Source organism: Dermochelys coriacea, chromosome 1 (assembly GCF_009764565.3).
Source record: "Dermochelys coriacea isolate rDerCor1 chromosome 1, rDerCor1.pri.v4, whole genome shotgun sequence".
Taxonomy (NCBI): Eukaryota; Metazoa; Chordata; order Testudines; family Dermochelyidae; genus Dermochelys; species Dermochelys coriacea.
In genome coordinates, this window is record NC_050068.2 from 136,972,130 (window position 1) to 136,993,982 (window position 21,853).

At 42.2% G+C, this 21,853-nt stretch overlaps 1 protein-coding gene across 1 annotated transcript in view; it reads left to right on the plus strand.

Moving 5' to 3' along the window:
- The first annotated feature begins 570 nt into the window (after nt 1-570).
- GRPR (gastrin releasing peptide receptor) overlaps nt 571-21,853 on the plus strand; it is a 37,904-nt gene continuing 16,621 nt past the window's right edge. The window contains exon 1 of the mRNA XM_038375894.2: nt 571-1,494. Coding sequence (XP_038231822.1) covers nt 1,076-1,494 — 419 coding nt within the window. The 5' untranslated portion in view covers nt 571-1,075. The remainder of the gene's footprint in view (nt 1,495-21,853) is intronic.

Below are 21,853 nucleotides of genomic sequence, written 5' to 3' on the forward strand. Positions count from 1 at the left end.
ACCACTCCCCATGGTTGCCATGGAATTCCTCAATTATAGCGACGTTTCCACTAATGTGCAGATTTCAGGCTTATGGCAGTTGCTTAGTTTTCATAAGCGTCTACCTAGGCTAACTATAATATTGATTTTGTCTTCATTGGTCAAGTTCAGTGGAGTTGTCCTGGGGGATGATTTTATTTTATTTTATTGAAGCAGATTGAATATTAGAATGCCAGCACTCTCAGTTGCAAAGGAATAATTGCTGGGCAAACCATGGTATTTGCAGGCTAATTAAACAGTCGTTTTTCTAAGGCATTCCCTGAACCACACCCAAGAGTGAATTAAATGAGACAATGAAGCTCTTTTTGCTTATAATACTGAAAAAAACAAGGGGTAACAATAACAGTTTTATTGGTCTAAAGAGTTAACAGTGACTTCTTTTGTGATCAGGCAGTGATTAAATTGTCCAGCAGGTGGCTGGCATTCTCCAGCAGAAGCCTGCAGCTTTCATACTATTACTGTAATCATTTAAGCAAGCTTGCTATCCTCCTACAAAACAGGGAGAGTGTTGACGTCCAGAGGTTCCTGCCTATAGGATCAGAGTCTTTAAAAGAGCTGTTCCCTTCCCTCACATTTAAACCCAGCCTACAGCTGCAGGTTCTGAGAACCGGAAGAGACTGGGAAATGCAGTTTGACAGCCACAATCAAAAGTTTTTGCAAAATGTAATTCATGTAATTCAGACTGAACTCTGCTCAGAAACTGTGTGCTGATGTTGAGAATTTAACTAGCCTGGATTCTGAAAATGCCTTGCGTCTATTTGTTTCTTAATTTGGTAAATGGCCTTTTAGAACTGAGTAATACGTATTCACAAGCCAATGAATGAGAGGGAGAAAAGTTCAAGGATCAAACTGATTCCAGATTATGGAAATAGTTCTGTTCAGTGACTTTTTTAAAAAAAATCACACAGTGATGTATGACGTTCAGTCTCTTCTGTCTATTTAAAACAAGCATACAGCAAGAAAACTCAACTCAAGGACCTTTATGTAAGGATTTTTGAACAAGAAAATTATCTTCCAGTAGAACTGAATTCAGACAATGGCTTCTGAAGAGTGTTTTCTTCTAGACTTGGAAGTGGATAACTTTATTCTTTGCAACATCTCCATCAATCAAAGTGCAAATCTTTCCATCCTGAGTGATGATTGGTTCTACCCAGGTTTCCTGTATGCTATTCCAACTATTTATGGAATCATCATTTTGATAGGACTTATTGGCAATATCACTTTGATTAAGATATTTTGTACTGTGAAGTCCATGAGAAATGTTCCTAATTTGTTCATCTCCAGTCTGGCTTTAGGAGATCTACTCCTCTTAGTGACCTGTGTCCCTGTGGATGCCAGCAGGTACCTAGCTGATGAATGGCTCTTTGGTCGGGTTGGATGTAAACTTATCCCCTTTATACAACTCACTTCAGTGGGGGTGTCAGTCTTCACACTTACAGCTCTCTCAGCAGACAGGTGAGCTTCCTACCAAAAGCCTGAAATGTGATCTAGACTTTTATGGACCCACAGGCGATAAAAGGTACAAATGCAGATAGGTAAAATATATATTGTTGCCAATCTAATATAGTAGATTAATGCAATTTCAGTTTATTTCTGGTGTTCATGCCTCCAAACACGAAAGTTTTCTGAGGCTACACTGAGTCTTTGTACAGATTAGTTAACATGGTCAGTTTTATTTAATGCAAAGAAAAATGATAGCAGATTAAGATAAAGTTAAAGCCTGGTGAGAAAAGTATCCATTAGTGAAAGATAATTTGTCCTAAGGCAGTATTACAAGTTTTTTAAATAATATGATTTAGTCACAGGTGTTCACCAGGTCATATTTCAAGAAGTATGAAGAGACTGAAGTAGCAATTTACTATAGGTGAAATAATTTCTCTCTGACGGTTCAGCTTTCACACAGCTGATTTTATCTGAGGCAACAGTTTATCATGTATGTTCAAAATATTCAAAATTAAGTGCCTGACGTTAGGGACCTAAATCTGTATCAGACACCTAAGTGGTCTGATTTTCAGAGATCCTGCCCTCAAAAGATTTTCCCTGGTTCACTGATTTCCCATTATCTAACCAAAACTGATCTGTGCTATAATTTCTGGCAAACATTTTTTCCAGTTAGTGTTCAGGTTAGCTATAACATTCTATCTATCTATCTATCTATCTATCTATCTATCTATCTATCTATCTATCTATGTTTGACTTCTTAAAACTGCGGTGAGTGTAGGAATCAAGCTGGTTTAGATTTATGTAAAGCTTTTTGAACCAATTTTACAAACTTTAGTTTTCAAAAGTCAACAGACGTTTGAATTGTAATATTACTTGTAAGGATACAGCCTACTTTTCTGATATATTACAAGAATTCACTTGCAGTACAGCTGTTACATAAATGCATGCCTATGTCAAACAGCCCAGACTGTCTTATTTGCACTCTGTGCTGCAGAATTGAAGTAACAGATTAATGAATACTGCTATACCTGCTTTAAGTTCTTAAACCTCACAAAGGTACCAACTCTTCCAGTAAGAAAAATGGTGTCAATTTTGTTCTGCACAGAAAGACATTATGGGTGGTATTTTCCTTTTCATAAGGAAATCAAATATAAGCTGCTGTGCGAAGATAGAATTAACCAGGTGACAGTCTGATTGGGTTTTCCTTCAAAAATCACTTCAAATATTTTCATTTCACTGTAAAGGGAGTTTACACATCGACTTCTACATATGCTCTGTGGCTTTAAAACAAACAAACAAAAAAAACCAGTCCATGACATTTCAGAGCATGGTTGGATGTCAGTGAGAATGGAATACAGTTTTGTAGTCACAGTGATTCGACAACTGTATATTAGTGCACACATAAAGACACCATTATCAGTGTCAGTTCTAGATAAAACATACACCTTCATGAAGCCAATACTCTCGCTGTAAGAGAGGCGAGAAAATGAGCAAAGCTATACAAATACACCAGAACAGGATCCTATCCCCCTGTGCTCTTCATTTCTATGTGACAGGCAACTGGGCTCTTCACCTAGCACAGCTCATTTGAGAGGTTACTGAAAAGCAGGGATCTGTCATGATAGTATTTCTTTCTCGAGAAACTATTGAAAACTAGTATCCTTTCTATGGGTTTAATATAAATCACTCAAAACATGTCAGGAAAAGAAGAGTTCGCTGTAAAGAACAAATTACACCAAGGGAAAGATTTGTTGCTACCTAATCAGATGCCAGTAAAAGCAAATAGTGTAGATGTTTTTACTGAACAATCAGTGAACACAAGCTACTGCTGGAACAAGGGAGCTGAACAGAAAACTGCAGCTGTAGCAAGCGGTTTTCCAGAAATTGAAACTCTTAATTTCAGCCCCATTTGAACTCAAAGCCATTTGCCCATCATGCTGTGCTGATAGTTGAAAATTGCACCACATGGAAATGTCATTTTGGGAAAATGACTTAAGGAATTAAGGCACCCTTCTTTCTGGCACAATCTGCCCACTCTCTGAGGTAGATTTTGAACTCACTGTATGAGGCTGTATCCATGAAACTACTATTAACCTTAATTAGAGTGAAGAAACTTAAATCCTGTGCATCACACTGACACTGTTCCTTTAAGGGCCTTTTCTGTTTAGTTTACTAAGATTTTTATTTTGGTTATTGTCAGTGCTGCTGGGACAATAAAGTTGCAAAAGAAAGGAAGTCACATTGGCCAGTTTGCAGATGCTTAGTAATATATTGTTTATTTTCTGGAGACTGTCAGCTTATGTTCCAGAATCCAATTAAAACTTACAGAATGGTTTAAAAAAAAAAACCCATCTCTCTAGACTCTAACCCTCATGGGCGCAAAGAAAGCTGTCCAAGTGTGAACTACCTGTAAAGCAATGCAGTGATCTCTGCTCTGAATCAGCAGCCAGACTGAGATGGTAGCTTTGATGTGTATGAACTTTGTCATTCATCTCAGTAAAGTGTTGACTCTTAAACCCAGTGATTACAATTTCATTGTTTACTATTTCAGAGTTGATCCAAGTATGTTAGGAAGGACAAGGAGGGTCATATTTACGAGGAGCTGCTCTATCTACTTTGAGCCGCATCCAAGCCCCACTAAAAGTAAGCTTAGTCCACAGAACTCAGCTGGGCATCTGAGCCTCACCAAGGAGGAACATAGCCCAAGGATTCCAGCAATGTATGCCATCCACATGAAGGGGAACCAAGTTTGAGGGGCCCAGTAGGGCATCTGATGGTCACTAAGGGGAACTCAGGAGAATCTGAACTCCACTGCCCTGTTATACCAAAGCTGTGGAGCCAGGAGAGCATGAACATCTGCAAAGCCTGTTTTTATGTCTCCAGTGGAGGGGGTTTGTCATAGCATCACAAACTTTTTTCCCCAGTTCATCTTTTGCATAAGAGTAAACTCAATTCTAGTGTACCTCAGGCACCATTAGCAAAGTTGCACAGTGTATTGACAGTTAGAAAAAATACTATTATTATTGTCTATTGAAGTGGTGCCTAGACGCTCCAATTAGGGATCAGAGCTCCACTGTATTAGCTGCTGTAAGAACATATAGTAAAAATAGAGTCCCGTGCCCAGATAGCTTACAGTCATCCGATGAAGTGAGCTGTAGCTCATGAAAGCTTATGCTCTAATAAATTTGTTAGTCTCTAAGGTGCCACAAGTACTCCTTTTCTTTTTGCGAATACAGACTAACACGGCTGCTACTCTGAAACCAGTCATATCTTACAATCTAAGCACACAATGAGAAACAATAGGTAGAATCAACAAACAGATTGGGGGGCAGGAGTCACAAGGAAGCAGTGAGATGAGTATGATAGTATAATAAGCAGTAGTCACAGCACTCCATTGTGTAGGCATCATGGCAGAGATGAGTTTTAAGGAGATTGGAGAGAGGAGGGTGAAATGATTGGGGAGCTGCTCCCTTGCAATCTTGCTCTAGTATTTACATTGAGCTAATTTGATATGGAAATCGGGGATAAGGAATAAATAGGAAAACTCAGATGTTTGACCATAATGACTCTTTAACCACTGAACCACCACACTATTTTAAGCTGCTTTTAGTAGAAAAACCAGAAGAGTTACAAAAAACGTAATCAGATTGAGTGCCACATAGGGTGACCTGATTTTATAGGGACAGTCCTGCTATTTGGGACTTTTTCTTACATAGGCACCTATTATCCCCCCACCCCCCTCCCAATTTTTCACATTTGCTATCTGGTCACCCTAGTGCCACAGAGAATTTTATATATTTATTTACTTTACTGATTTTCTTTTAATTGCCAAATGCACTGAATTTATCAGGCAGGAAAAGTTTAATGAAAGTACAGTGTAGAAGGAAATGCAATTATTAAGCTCAAGATAAAATAATTGAATGAGTTGATTCAAGTCAATTTAACATACCCTGTGCTCAGAGAAAGAGAGCATCCCAATTAGCAGAGTCCATGACAAGCTTACTGCAGCACATGGCAATAAATAACTCTTTAACCTTGACAGCCCTACACACATACACACACACACACACAGATTTTTTTTTGCTAAGTGCAAAGTGAAATCGCTATTTAATGACAGTAAGAATGATGAAAATTGCACCAATGAAATGTGACTTTTCTTAACTTTTTTTCATTAATGAAAAATTAACGTTTGTATTTTATGGGCAAATGTTCATACTTCTCTGGTTTTCTGAAGTTAATTTTAACATCAGTTAATCTATGGTTTCAGCACCTCATGTGATCGCTCTCATGTCTTTCCACGCTGTTGAAAAATCCATTCCACCAGTCTCCAGTTAGATCTGGAATCTTTAAGACACAGCCCACTCAAAAAAATGCCACTCATGATAAGCTTTCAATGAAGTGTTCTTCTGTGAAAGGTCATTTTGACTGGCTTGGAGATATTTGTATTTCCTTTTGGCTTGGTAGCACCATAGTTTTATTTTTTCTTTAGGCTCATTCTTCCTTTTGAGCCTGTCATAAGGAAGAATGAGTTCACTGGGACAGTGGCATGAAGTTTGTGATCTTTAAGCAGTTTGTTTAGCATTCCCTAGAAAGGATGAACAGAACTTCTCTGATAAGTGACCAGTAGTGATCTCAGGCCACAAAGAGACACAGTTCAGCAGTGTAAGAAACAGAATGTTTTAAAGCAGGGGTGGGCAAACTTTTTGGCCTGAGGGCCACACTGGGGTTGCAAAACTGTATGGAGGCCCGGGTAGGGAAGGCTGTGCCACTCCAAACAGCCTGACCCCCACCCCCTATCTGCCCCATACCACTTCCTGCCCCCTGACTGCCCCCCTCAGAACCTGTGACCCATCCAACCCCCCCACTCCTTGTCCCCTGACCGCCCCCTCCCAGGACCCCCACCCCTAACAGCTCCCCGGGACCCCATCTCCATCCAACCCCCCCCGACCCCTATCCACCCCCCGGGACTCCCATGCCTATCCAACCCCCCCCCCCGCCCACTCCCTGTCCCCTGACCCCTATCCACACCCCCACCCCTAACCGCCCCCCAGGACCCCACCCTCTATCCAACCCACCCTGCTCCCCAGCCCCTGACTTCCCCCCGGAACCCTCTGCCCTTTATCCAAGCTCCCCGCCCCCTTATCAGGCCGCTCAGAGTGGCAGGAGCTTGCAGCCCCGTTGCCCAGGCAAAGCCAACCATGCCACCACGATGCCCCACAGGAGCAGTGAGCCAGAGCGCTGGTGACACAGTGAGCTGAGGAGGTGGGGGAGAGGGACGGTAGGGAAGAGGGGACAGTGGGAGGGGCTGGCGCAAGCCTCCCTGGCTGGGAGCTCAAGGTCTGGGCAGGACGGTTCCGTGGGCTGGATGTGACCTGTGGGCCATAGTTTGCCCACCTCTGCTCTAGAGGAACAAGCACAGGACTAGGAGCAATGAATTCTTGCTTTCTAATGGTAAATCTGATGTGGACTTCCTCTGTTGACGTAACTATGTCACTTAATCTTTCTGTTGTAGTTTTCCCATCTGTACAATAGGGATCCTACCACATAGAGTGTTTGCAAACTACCATATGAATGCTAAACTTCACTAACATACACACAAACTCCTCCAGTGATTTGCCCTCCAGAGACCTACAATTTATTTAGATAATTGAACTGTCACTTGCAAAACTTCTGGCATTGTTAGCAGCTATGCACAAACACCAGGACAAACTTCTGAGCTCTATTTCTCCTACAGTAAGAGACTAGGATGGGAGCTGAAAAGCCCCTACCCCCCCAAAAAATTGAATTGATTAAATGTGGTTGTACCCTGAAACAGGGGTTCTCAACCTTTTTCTTTTGGAGCCCCCCCCCCAACATGCTATAAAAACTCCATGGCACAGAGGGGGGGAGGGTGCTCTGGGATTCAGTTGGGGAAAGGGGGACTTATGCCCCATTGTGCTGGGGGGAGCTCAGGGCTTTAGGCCTGCAAGGTGCGGGGCTTGGGACTTTATCCCCATGGGTTGAGGGCTCCGGGTTTCTGTCCTGTGGGGAGCTTCTGCCAAGGCTCAGGTCTCCGGGCTCAGGGATTCTGCCTTGTGGGGCGCCAGGGCTTGGAGCTTCTGCCCTGTGGGGCGGCTTCTCTCAGGGCTCGGGGTGCTGGGGCTCTGGGCTTCAGACCCACAGGGTGCTGGGGCTTGAGACTCTGGGCTTTAACTCCACAGGGGAGTTAAGACCCGCAGGGTGCTGGGGCTCAGGACTCCGAGCGTCAGCCGCCAGGGCTCAGGACTCCAAGCGGCCCTGCATGGTGGACCCCCTAAAAGGGATTGCAGTCTCCCAGTGGGCCGCGGAGCCCCGGTTGAGAACCACTGCCCTAAAGAATCATCTCACAAACTATCCACTAAACCCTTAAGCCCAACCTATGAATAATAGTGTGATCATAGTAAACAGGAATCAGTTAAGTTATAGGATGTGGGGAAATTGTTTTGCTGGATGAGATGGGGCATGATACTGACTCTTTACTATTTATTTACTCTTTGTGTTCCAGTAAAGCCCAGAGGCCCCAATCAGGGTCACATCCCCATTGTGCTAGGTCTGTACAAACCAATAATAAATTCTTTAGCGTATAGACTGTTTAAAGAAAAGACACAACATTTGAATGAGAGAACAAGTGAGGGAGGGGGCACAAGGAAGAGGTAACAATAATATGAATGTGTTGTCAGGTTGGCTACACTGTGCACACATCTGCTCAGCTGTGTTGGGTATGAGCAAGGAAGGTTGTATCCTGTGCAGTTTGGCTTTGTATCTACCTGGGTGGCTTCTGGTTTCCTTTGAGCACTTCAGGAGTGCAGGGGCAGATAGGAAAGTGCTAAACGGTGTGGGGTATTTGAAGCTGTGCTCCATGGCCTATCAGGCACCATTGCTGGATACGGAAGAACAGGAAAATAAGTCGTGGCTGTGGGGTGGGAGAGAGATCAGGCTAAAAGAAACTTGGTGAGTCCTTGGAGAGAGAGTGTGTATGTTTTCTAAAGTCTGTGAGCGAACCCCGCTGGAGGAAAGCTGTTCATCAGGGTTATTGTCCTGTCTTGGCAAAGGACAGGAGTTTTTGTGATAGTGTTTATTAAATCCCACACAAGGACCGACTTTGTCTGCTTGGCTGTATGCTGGACACAACTATGTGACGAGAGCTCACACGTGTGACACTGGCCCAACCAGAAAAGTCAAAACTGTCTGTGTAGGTGATGCTCTGTGAACTAAGAAAAAAGGCAATTCATTTTATTGTCCCTGTCATTGGAGATTTCTCTGTTAATTTGTAACTGAGTTTTCCCTCTGAGCATGAGGCTGACAGGCATTTCACCTTTTTTTATTTAAATGAGCTGGGCTGCCATGCACTGAACACACACTCTCAATTTTTCAGAGATTGTTAAAACAAATGTCAAGGTTTTCATGCAGTGAGTTACAAGCCTTTCATCTTCCCAACATAATCTTGTTTTCACAAAACACAGGAGGAAGAAATGTAGTTGCAGTGAGTTTGCAAATGGCATATTTATTTTAAGCATTCTAGGACAATTTCAAATGGAGGTGCAGACCCCTTTGGAAATCTTATACATAATCTTCGGTCCCCCAGGGGTCCACAGACCACAGGTTGAAAAATACTGTTCTAGATTATCAAGGTGTTAATACTGGCAGACTGCAGGGTTGTGTGCCACTCAGTTCTTTCAAAAAGAAAAGGAGTACTAGTGGCACCTTAGAGACTAACGTATTTAATATAAATAAAATAAATTTGTTAGTCTCTAAGGTGCCACTAGTACTCCTTTTCTTTTTGCGAATACAGACTAACATGGCTGCTACTCTGAAATCAGCTCTTTCAGAAAACTGCATCGTTATAGAATACAACAGCATTTGATAAATTTGTATGCAGGAGTTACAAGCATACAGTGATGGGCTAAATCTACAAATGGGACTCAGGGTCACCACTGCAATGTCTAACTTTAGGTGCCCTGACACCTGATGGACTCCACGGCCCTGAGTTAGGTGTCCAGGTTCTCTATACAATGCCTGGGAGAGTTAGGCACCTAAGACTCCAAATTCACAAAACCCAGCATGCTAAGTGGGGAGCTGTCTAAGATAACCAATAGGAAGGTGAGGGGTGTGGCCCAAGCTCCACCCCTCAAAAGGACTTGGGCAGCTTCCTTTGCTTGGGATTCTCAGCTGTGAGCCCTATCCTGAAGTTAGGTGCATAAGCCATATCAGCCCTTTTTCACAAAAAAGTAAGGAGGTAGACCCCCATCCCCATAGACTAATGTTTGAACACTCTCTCAGGCTGAAGGAGACCTGGGTTCTAGTCCCTACTCTGCCTGATTCAGAGCAGAGAGCTGAACACAACTCTCCCATTTTCTAGTTGTGTGCCATATCCACCAGACTATTAGGTATTGTGGGATGGGGCTCTCTCCTGTTGAAGCTGTTCCACTTAGTATAACTATTGATTGAGCATGAGGGTGATGCTATGCTCCACTGGTGAGGGCATCCTCCCGTGATGGGGGAGAGTCAGGTTCAAGGCTCTCTTCCAATACATATTTAATTATTTATACAAAATGGAACAGCTTCAGCAGGAGACCTCAAGATATCCAGAGCCCAGAGGTTCAGGTACTCTCCTAAGAGGTCTGGGGTCATTTCTTGCTCCATGTCAGACAAAGAAGGGATTTGAAACTGGTTCTCCCACTGAGTACTCCCAGTGAGTACTGTAACCACTGGGCTATGGGGAGTGGAAAGGGACTTCCACCTGTATTTTGTGGTTGCGTGTCTGATCTGGTAGGGATGCTCTATGGTGGCCCCTGAGCAGTCCTTCCATATTGGGCTCTGCAGGCAAGATAGGTGGGGAAATGCCAAGTTTGAGAAGCTGCTGGGACTTGGGCATGCACAAGGCATCAGACCTTATGTAGCTGTGCAACACTGGCAGAAATGTAGGTACCTAGGGGACTTTTCTTGATGGAAACTCAGTCAGTGATGGGAGTTTAGGTGCCTACTGGATTAGGCGGCAGCTGAGTGGAAGTTTTGAGGATCGGAATTTTGGACTTAGGTGCCTAAAGTGGTAGTTAGGCACCTAAATCCCTTTGTGGATCTAGACCTTGGTTGTTTACAGTTGAAGACAGTGGTAGCTGCAGTAGTTCAGGGCTTTGAAAATCAGGCTTGAGGTGTCTAAAGTTGGGTACGCACAAATTGAGGCCACTTTTGAAAATGTTGGCCCTAACACTTGACTTTGTGTTGTCTTGGACAGCTGCAGAAATGGAATTAAAACTCAGACACACCTGACTCTCTGTCCTGTGCTTAGACTATGTTGTGTCCCTTACAGTAAGTGTGACTATACAAACAATGTGTGCTTCTCCTATCTACTGTTATAGCAGTTTATTGATCTCAAGAAAACCATGGAAGGAAAAGAAATCCATACCCTTTGGGAAGATATTTCCAAGGACTGAAAATTAGAGAAGCCAGTCTCCTTACCTGTTGAATTAACCTCTCCTGCTCCCTGTAGGCATACAGCATACTTTAGTAACTATATGTATAACACCAGAAGAAAGGGTAATGCCTGTAGATCCATTCAGCTGTCCAGTTTTATTACTAGTGGACTATAGTGTCTACAGTGGGATTAAATAAAACATGCCACAGGAAAATAAAACCATGTGGCTTGCTTTTCTACTCAGATTGGATTTCCATGCTATTATTTTAAAGGTTTGATCTTTTGTGGCTGAAAAAAGCTTGAAATCATTTTTAGCATGGGTTATAAAACTTTGATGTGCATCTGGGTTACGAATGTATTCCAGGCAATCTAGCAATAACAATTCGTAAGTTAGGTATTGCTTCCAGGGCACTAAAGCACTGTTTTCAGATAATCTGCTTGTTGTGCTATAATTTTCTGTGTAGTAACAGAAAGCTTTTGAGTAAAGTCTTAATAAACCATTTTCCGGAATAACAAAAGATTACCTGTTCAAGCCTACGAAAATTTGCTGAATGGTCCCTCACAATTACTTTCTGGATTCAGATATGAGAGCTCTGAACCTGAACGTTAACACTTCCAGTTCAGATAAGAAAATCTGAACCTGCTGAATGGCTTAGGGTTTGATCCAATACCTATTGAATTCAATGGAAAGTCTCCCTTGACTACAGTGGGAGTTGCATTGGGCCCTTAATGAATTGTTTCCTCATGATTGCTTTTGAATAGTTCTTATTATGCTGTATGCACGGTATACATGTAAATATGCATATCTCTTTTGCTTGATGTACAAAATCTTACATCCTGTGTTGCTTTCCACTGTGTCAACACAATACAAACCCTTATAACAGCCATGGTTTTAGTTTGCATTAGCTCAGTTCCCTTGTCCATCTGCACCAAGAAAAACAGCTCAAACTGCATGACCTTTCTTAATATTTTGATTACACTTCCAGTTACACCGGATGGCTTAAGCATGGTGGATCCAATTCCATTATCAGAAACACATACAATGGGACTTGTGGATGAAAATCTGAGGGCAGAATTGGTGCTAATGGGCCAGTGTGTGTCAATATTTAAGCAACAGTGGGTTATGGGTGGGTTATTGTTTAATATTTGATGTTTTTAGGCATTACTGTAACACAATCAGGAACCCTGGCTCCATTCTGCTAGGCACAGTCCAGACAATTACCAAAAAGAGCCCTGTTTCTGTCCCAGGGATCTCACAATCTATACATCAGATGGAACACAACAAGGGATAAAACAGAAAAATAGGATGTAAGTGAATTGGGAGGGTGAGCATTCTGTAAAGGGAACAAGTGTTTGTGACAGATATTAGTCATGGCCATCAATTTACTACTGGAAGGCACTTATGCCTGGATCCACAAAGAGATGGAGGCATTGCAATGCTCAGCAACGCGGCACCTAGAAAATCCAGGGACAACATTATGATCCACAAAGTCTGAGCTAGGTGCCCTATACAACAAATGGGAAGAGAGAGGCACTGTAGAATGCGATCCACCATAAGCCAGCATACAAAGCAAGGAGTTACCTAAGCTAGTCAATGAGAGATGCCAAGAGAAAGGGTGTGTCCTAAACCCTGGACCTCTCTCGGACTGAGGTGCCTAAGTCCAGGCTTCAGGGAGGTGCCTATCTCTGCTTAGTGTTCCATAAACCAGAACCCCTCTCCTGGAGTCAGACAGTTTCAGCACCTAAGTAGTTTCTTGTAGGAATGACTTAGGTGGCTGCTTCATACTACACAAAACAAGTGTTCCACTGTGGATTAATACTTACAATAGTCTGTTGGCCAGAAAGAGTGGGAGCGAGAGAGAGAGTAATTCCATAGCCTTGTGGTTAGAGCACCCACTTGGATCCTGTCCCCCTGCGCCAGTCACTCTTTCATTATTTATCCAGTGGAACAGCTTCAAAAGAAGAGACAGAGGAAGCTCCAACATTGAAATATCCTATAGTTCAGTGATTAGAGCACTCCCCTGCGAGGTAGGAGACCCCCTTGTTTAAATCCTTTCTTCCCCCACTTCCAGAGAAGGGGGATGGGGTCTCCCGCATTACCAGGGATGGCTCTAACCACTGGGCTAAAAGTTACAACATGGGCACCACCTCCTCCAGCTGGATTGTGAATGGGATTCTGCCTTTTCCAGACAGATTTTGAATGAGACCCAATCCAGCCCGCAGCCTCTGAGTACACCTAAAGCAGAGGAGTTAGGTAGATGAGCAATATCTTCCTCTGGTTCATGGATAACATAACTCTAGGGTTTAGGCAGGAGGTAGGCATCCATATGCCTAGCATGAAGCACCAGTGCACATGCCCAGAGACAGAAAGTTTGGTGCTGAGGGAGCTTTCACATGTGAAAACTTAAATGCCGAGTGAGTGTAGGTGCCTACACGGCACAGTGGGAGTTTTGTAGCTCACAGTAGAACCATAAAACTTGGATTTAGGAACCTAAAAATGAGACTTGTGGATCAGAGCCTTAGATACTACTACGATGAGGGAGGCTTAAGAACCTACCTGAAATAGAAGAGAGTTTAGCAGAAAATCATAAGCATGCAATCATGAAAAATGGACTTCCATCAAACATATTGACACATCCTGAACAATGGATAGGCACCATTGTTTTAAATTGTGATTTCTCTCTGAAAAGTGACTTTAAACATGGTATTGTGGGGGTTCCAGTGGGCTGCTTTTCACTGGTTCCATATCAGATGTGCTTATTTTACAAGTAAAATGATAGGCTCTTTCTAAATGTGATCCTTGCAAATTCAGTCTGGGATTTTAAACTAACCTGTATTTTCCTTCTCATTTATCACCACCACTAACAAAGATTCTTCAGGTTTAATTAGGCTGTTAGCTGAACAAGAATCTCTTTTCTCTTCTTTTCTTTTTTTATTTTACAGTTATTTTTATATACTCTCGTATCCATTTTTACCCATGAAGAATGCAGGATCTGTGGTTTCATGATGTGGAATGGATTGTTAATCTTCATTTGAGTGACTGTGGTGCTTGTGCAAGATACCATATGGTCAGACTAAAACAGAGTACAGGCCTCCATAAATTAAGAAGAGCAAGAACAGGGGCAGTGTAAGCTTCTCCACCACGCCACCAATGCCTAAAAACTGTTCTAGAGCAGATCACTTCCAAGAGCAGAAGGCCATTTTTGTCTCCATGCTCATTCAGTTCTTGGCCTCAGTGCTAAGACTGCCATAATTGCTAAGACTTCCAAATTTTATTATGTTTTTAAATATATGGCTACAATACCTACTACGACCTGGACTGAGACCACATATCTCATTTCACAAAAGACAACAAAAAGCTATTAAAAGACAAACGATGAAACCCTGGCTTCTTTGAAGTCAGTAGAGTTTTACCATGTACTTCAGTGGGACCAGGATTTCATGCAAAGACTTTTGACTGATAATCACAAGTAGACAGGTTTCAGAGTAGCAGCTGTGTTAGTCTGTATTTGCAAAAAGAAAAGGAGGACTTGTGGCACTTTAGAGACTAACAAATTTATTTGAGCATAAGCTTTCGTGAGCTACAGCTCACTTCATTGGATGCATTCACAAGCAGAGAACAGGTTTCAGAACGGGGCATTATTTAGGTGGGACAGGGAGGTGTGCTCCCAGACGGAACTCTTAACAACAGCACTGCATGTATGTGGAATGTGAGTTATGCAGAGAGGTGCTGCTCCCAGCTTGTGCCCCTGGGGCAGGGGCGCAGTGTTTTGTTTACAAACAGAGGCAGGGTGCAATTAAGAAAGGGCTGGTAATTAAATTAAAGATCTGGAAGTCCTTAGATGAGCCTGTAAAAAGAGGAATCCCTCTGCAGGGGTGGGAGGTGTTGAAGAGAGAATGCAGGGCACTCCAAAGGAAGAAATGCAGCCAAGCCCTCTGAGCTGAAGTTACATTCAGAAAAGAGGGAGATTTGAGGTGTGTGGGCCAAAACCAGGGAACAGCCAAAACCCAGGGAAGTTCCCACTCTACCTGTGGTACATATGTGGCCTCATCACCATAGGGTCTAAACGCCTCACAATATCTAACCTATTTCTCCTCACAGCCCCTCTGAGGGAGAGCAGTGCTGTTATCCCTATTGTTCAAATGGACCACTGAGGCACAGAGAGACTAAGGCTCAGATTTTCAAAGGTATTTAGGCACCTAATGGGATTTTCAAAAGCACCTAGAAGGTTTGGTGCTTTGTAAACCCCACTAGATGTTTAGCTGCATTTTTGGGTGCCTAAAAACCTTTGAAACTCTATCCCTAAGGCACCAGCCTGAGGTCATTCAGGAAGTCCCTAGAGGAAGTAGAACCCAACCCAGGTCTCTCAAGGCTAACTCCCCACATGTGCTGACTTTCTTCTTTCTGGGGGGGGGGTGAAGGAGGGGTGCTCCATCCTCACTCCACCCTTTCCCCCAAGGCTCCACCGTTCCTCCACCTCTTCCCATCTCCGCTCTGCCCCCTCCCCCCAACACCTCCCACACACCACTGAACAGCTGATTGGCAGGTGACTGGTGGGCGCTCAAAACTATTTCTTTTCCGTGGGTGCTCCAGCTCCAGAGCACCCATGGAGTTGGCACCTATGTAGCTCCCTATACACTGGATCAGCCTATCTTTCTGCTGCAGGCTGCAAAAAAAGAAGACTGATAGATGGGAGCAAAACCAAGAAGGCAAGTTCTCTGAGACTCCAGCAATCGTTCCCAGGCGATTGGGAAGGATGTCATGGTTGACACCATGAAAAGCAGCACAAAGGTCAGGAAGGATGAAGAAAGAAAGAGAACAAGAGTAAGATGAAAGGAGATCACAACCCCCCAAGGGGTGGCAGGTTCTGCCCCAGGCTGGGTGGTAGAGCCATGGCTCCTGTGCAATTTTAGATTTTAACTTAAAACAATTTTGTTTTGTCATTTTTTGTTCTGAGTTTGAGAAAAGGAAGGAATGAGAACATGTCATATTCTTATACAACATGAGTATCAGCTGTGTTTATGCCGCAAATTCTTAGGGTTTCAGCTGTACCCAGGCCAATTCCAGAACAAAGAACAGAAATTGCATCCACAGAGTCCATAAAGTCAAAAATTATTGTCATGGTCTGTATTATTTGCAGGGCACCATCTGTGTGCTCAGCACTGTTCAGCATATGCCAGAATATGTAGTCCCTGAGCCAATGCATATAAGATGCATAACTCTGGATAAGATGGCTCAGATATTTAACTCTGAAATGTATAGTTATTGAGGACATGTTAATATCTGTGAGTGGAGGCACTGATGGCAATAGAAGTTTTATTTAATTAAGGATTAGAAGATTTCAAGAAGAAGAGCTGCTCAAAGGTCCTATGCCAGTGTATTTCCCTTTCCTGCCTGCAATGGCTCTGATATACCTCAGAAGTCTCAATATTTTTCTCAACTTTAAACTGTGGAATGTTCTTGATATTTGGAATGTTCCTAAATCTTCTCCTGTGAGAACTTAATCTCAATCACTGTAGTGCTGTGTTTAAAAGCCTCCTGGAAAGTAATTAGCCTTTAAACAGAAGTGAAAGCAGTGTTGTCAATTCAAGATTTTTTCATGAGTCTCATGATAATTATTCTTTTCCTTAAAGCCCCAGCTCCTGGAGTCAAGTGGAGATGTGATGATTTCAGCCTTCATTCTTAAAGAAAAATGAGGTTTCTAGCTCTTGTGGCTGTGGAGAAAGCTTCAAAATGTGATCCTAGTGCATCCTAAAAGCTCATAAAGCAGAAGGGAAATAAAAATAACGCTGAATTGATTATTTTTACATAATCTCATGTTTTTAAAGCTAATCTCTTGATTGTTGGTGAGCCTGATTAATGATTTTGAACATTTGGGGTTGGCAATACTGTGAAAGTGACTTGAAACGGTCAGTTTCATTCCTGTTTAAAGTCAGTTTCTTGACTATTATTTGTAGGGGGGTAACACCCTTAGAGCCCCAGGCAGTTGCAATATAAACTCACGGGCTCTTGCTCTAGTAGGATGTTTCCAAAAGTTAAATAATTTATTCCAAATTTGGTGAACTGCAAAAAAGTGATAGAAAGTAATCTGGATTTTTCTACAATTGTTTCAATTGTTGAATTCAAGTTAGTAACAAAGTAAGAATATACATTAAAATTTTAAACCTAACCAGTGTCCCTTAAGTTACTTGAAACAAGATGTCAGAACATGTTAGTATTAGAGCTGCGTGGGTCTAATATTTATTACATTTTCTTTCTTTATATAGGAATTAGATACTGTGCTCCTGTCAGCTAATGTCTAAGTTAGTAGAAAGTAGCTGCTGGAATCACGGTTAGAATTGCCCCCCACTACCAAAATCTGAAATGGTGTCCCTGGTAGAGAACTATTGAACGGTTTGCTAAGGAATAGACTGTCCCTAGAGCTGCCATTATTTCAGTGCAATAAACTACTTCACCTCTTCCACAGATTTGTTTTCTATTTTTTAAATTAATTTGGGATAGATTTGAGTGCTCATGACAGGAAGGATCTAGAGCAATGATGTTAGCCAGGAATAGTGCAGTCACTGTTAATAGTCACTATTAAGCTCTCCTTCCCAAAATACAAATGAAATGTAATTCTGCGCTAATCACTTTTGCTGTATCAGTCCTGAGCCATTCCTGAACTGAAATTGCAATTCATCCAGATTGTACGGTGATTTTGTAATGTGCACAAGTGAGGAGTAGGATTTGAATTCAAGTCTCAAGAAGTGAACAGTACCTACTATGCTAACTCTGCCATTGAAATATCAAGTCAGTGGAAAAGGAAGAGGAAGTGATTGACATTCCAAAACATTAGCTGCCTATGTATTCACTTGTCCCAATAGAGATGTACAATTTATTAAAATCAACAAGCTTCAAATATGGATTTCAACAACAACAAAAGTCCACCCTGGAATCAAGCATTATAACCACAATCTGTAGCAAAGCCCAAGGAAAAACAGGCCCACTATGAATTGCTGGGCAGCTGTCAGGAGTGTCTTGGTGAGTTGCACAGTCTAGCAACCATGTGTGGAAATATATCTATTTAAGAGATTTGCTGATTTACTTATCTACAGATGTATAAATATTCATACCGTTCATTCCTGAAAAAAAACAAAAAACAACAACAACAACAAAAAACAACCCAAGGTTTATGGTATTGTTCTGCTCATTGCTGCTGCAGATGTCCAGTCAGATTTCTTTTTAATTTCTCCTGTGAAATGCTACTTTACTATCAACAAGACTCCTTCTTATATTTAATTAATATAGTAATTCACACATGTATTAAGATTAAACTACTTTCCCAACTGCTCACGGCCTTTTATATATAAATTAAGCTAGCTGGAATAATGCCAATACGTTACATTTCATGTTTTCTAGGGAACTCTTGCACTGTGACAATAGAAAACTGTAGTTACATATCTTTAATAATTTTTAAATTTTCCCTTTATATGCCAGAGCTCAGCTTGGGGTGCACATATTATGTTTAGCAAAAGGGACAGAGGGGCCAGTTCAGGTGAAATTTTAAAAATACATTGAACCTGAGCCTTTTTGACCTTTGGAAAAGTTGACTTTTTAAAAATTGTTCTTTTTTTTCTATTCTTTTCAGCTGGGAGCTCAAATATGGGAAGACAGTAATAAGAGTTGTTTTTTGCTTCATTACAGCAGGACACACTAGATACTTCATGGGAGTTTGTTTTCTAGATCTGTGCAAAACTTAGCAGTTTCACTTCTCAGAAATTCACCTCAACATTAGTGAACACTTCAGTCCACCTGAATTAATACCCTATCCCCTGAGTTTTTTCTTTAAGTTTCAGGATGAAATGAACCCAGCATCTCAAAGTAAAACTCAAACTGTGTGAGTTAACATTAAAAAATAAAAAGACTCATGATTTCAATGTAAAACCTGATACTAGCACAAAATTGGCTCCAACTCAGCCTGAAAGGTTCACAAAGTATTCAGCAAACCTGGTATAGTCTGAATGTTGAGTTTGTATTAAAACAGAGGCCAGGCAAATTTTCTGGAATTTTGTTGTAAACCTTTTGCCCAGGAGTCCGGACTCCCTTGCCCCCCCCCCAACATACCCAAGTTTTCTGTCCAATTTATAAATTGTAGAGGATGGTCTACAGTTTTGTTTTATAGACTGTCCAAAACCTAGCAGCAATAGGATTCTTTTTAGCTGGTAATATTTGGGCCTTGTTCTAAGACCTTCCTACAGACCCAGCCCAGAGGAATGCTCTGTCTAGTAGATATGATGCAGAGTTTTCTCCTCATGTCTCTCCCCAAGATGCATGCAGAGTCTCAGAGTTCTGCCATATAGGAGTAAGGCTTCAACCCTGCCTGTGGTGGGAGGGGAAAGGCCAGGGGAATGGTGTTCTGATGGGAAAACCAAGTATCTCTGGAGGCATTGGGAGACAAGAGACCAGGAGTCTGTAAGGGCACATGTGTACCCAAAATCTGGTGGAGTGTTGGAACAAGTGCAGTCTGACCTAGCAGTCACACTCAGTAAGGCAGATATGTAATGCCTGAGAAGGGGGACATTACTATGCATGGCTGATAGGGGACTGGTGCAGGAAGTAGGTGGAACAGAGGTTCTGGGAGGGGTCTGTGAAATGCAGCAGGCTAGGGGACAGTACACTACATGTTCTGATCATCTATTCTGAGTAAAGATCATTTCCTGAGCTAGATCTCCAAACGCCTATCATATCAGAGGGCAGATGCAATCTTAGATACTGCCCTTTGAATAAGCGTAATGAGGAAATTTTTCTGGTTGCCATCAAGTCAGTGCATGTTAGAGGGAGATCTCTGTCTAATTGTCAAATTGAAAGGAAGTGTGACTTCTGATCAGTAAGATGAGCTTTTAGTACACTAAATAGGCATCGTTCTGAGACACACTGTTGAACATGTTTCAGAGTAGCAGCCGTGTTAGTCTGTATTCGCAAAAAGAAAAGGAGTACTTGTGGCACCTTAGAGACTAACAAATTTATTAGAGCATAAGCTTTCGTGAGCTACAGCTCACTTCATCGGATGCATTGGTGGTTTTCCACCAAATGCATCCGATGAAGTGAGCTGTAGCTCACGAAAGCTTATGCTCTAATAAATTTGTTAGTCTCTAAGGTGCCACAAGTACTCCTTTTCTTACTGTTGAACATCTGGCTCACCTTCCATTGTGTGTTCTTTACTGGAAACTACTGACTTTGGGAAACATTTGCTGTTATAAATTCATATAAAGCTTCATGACAAGTCATATTTATCAGGGAAACTGTAGGCTCCAGTTGTTTATGGGGATAAACCAGGGCTATGAGTAATTTGAGATTTGTGAATCCGTGATATCTTATACATGTGTACCAGAATGGAGACTTTGGAATGGCTGTATGGCTCCTATGCACTCTGAGTGTTTAAACTAAGCCCTACCCAAGCCTCCATTTTTGTAAGTAGGTGTGTAAATAGTTGTAGGCCCCCATTTGTTGCCATGCTCGTTTGTACCCACAACTTAGGTTGCTTGGAAGTCTGTGTCTTTGGTTGCATCCACAAATACGAAATTCAGACTTAAATTGTGAGCAAAAACAATTGCAGTACAAAATTACATCTTCAGTTATGTGCACACTCAGAAATGGAGAGCAGTGTCCCGATGGACAGAGACTTTGGGTAGTTTAATATGGACACTAATGACTTCAGCTTCTCTGAGATGAGGCAGCCAGACTCTTCAACGAGCTGACATTGTTTAGTCACCTTAGAGAGGTGCCACAAGTACTCCTTTTCTTTTTGCAAATACAGACTAACACGGCTGCTACTCTGAAACCTGTCATTTTTAAGTTATTTTGCAATGGATGCAACATCCATAGGTAGCTCCTCAGCTGTAAGTAGTGAGGAAAAAAACACTAGGGACTTAGATTGCGGCAGCAAGGACAGAACGTCTCTCTCATTGCTGTGGAATAGAAACTGCCCCTCAAATCTCTACAGTTAGGGGTGTCTGAGCAATAATATACTGGGGGGCAGATCCTCGGCTGGTGTAAATTGTCTTAACATTGTAGAGGAGCACAATGGAGCTAAGCCAATTTATACCAGCTGGCAAGGAACAGAGTTCCCAATGTGGAGATTTGTTACAATGAGTGCTTTTAGAGAATAGGTGTGCAGTTCTTTTTTCTTATGGCACACATATTAGTCTGTTTGTGTCTATAGGTGCTGCATTAGTGCTGTTTGCATTGCACTGACTAATGTTTGTGTAGCTGAAGCTGGAAAGTACATCAGTGGTGGTATTATTATTGGCAGTATTATTACATATAGGAATGATAACACAATTTCCCAACGTTTTCCGTGACATATTAACCTCAGTAGGAAAAAACCTAACCATGCAGATCCCTTGTCTATGGCATTTATTAGAAAGGTAGGGCAGTTTTAATGGTTGGAGAAGCAGGAAATAATTATCTAATCATCACAATACAGATCCAGCCAGCTGCAAATAAACAGAGGCCTGCTGGAAGTCAGTCCAGACTAGTAGGGTGGCCAACCCTCCAGGATTGCCCTGAGTCTCCAGGAATTGAAGATTCATCTCTAATTACAGATGATGTCATGATACGAAACCTCCAGGAATATGTCCAACCAAAACTGGCAACCCTAGTCTAGAGACACATACTTAGAGAGATCTAAGTACTGTTGTGTCCTCAACAGCCTGTCTTCTATTCTTCTCCCGGCGTGGTTTTCAATTCTGGCAGTTATAACAAATTCAGAAGACCCAAAATTAAATAAATCAGACCACATATTGGAGGGAGTCAGTTAGCCACGGCTCACGAAAAGGGGTGAGGCTAGGACTCTCGGTGAAACACGACCGAATATTGTATGTGTAGCTATTATCCTGCTTCTAGGGCAACGACAGGGACTACACTGGGTCAGGTTTCGCTAGGCAGATTCTTGTCTT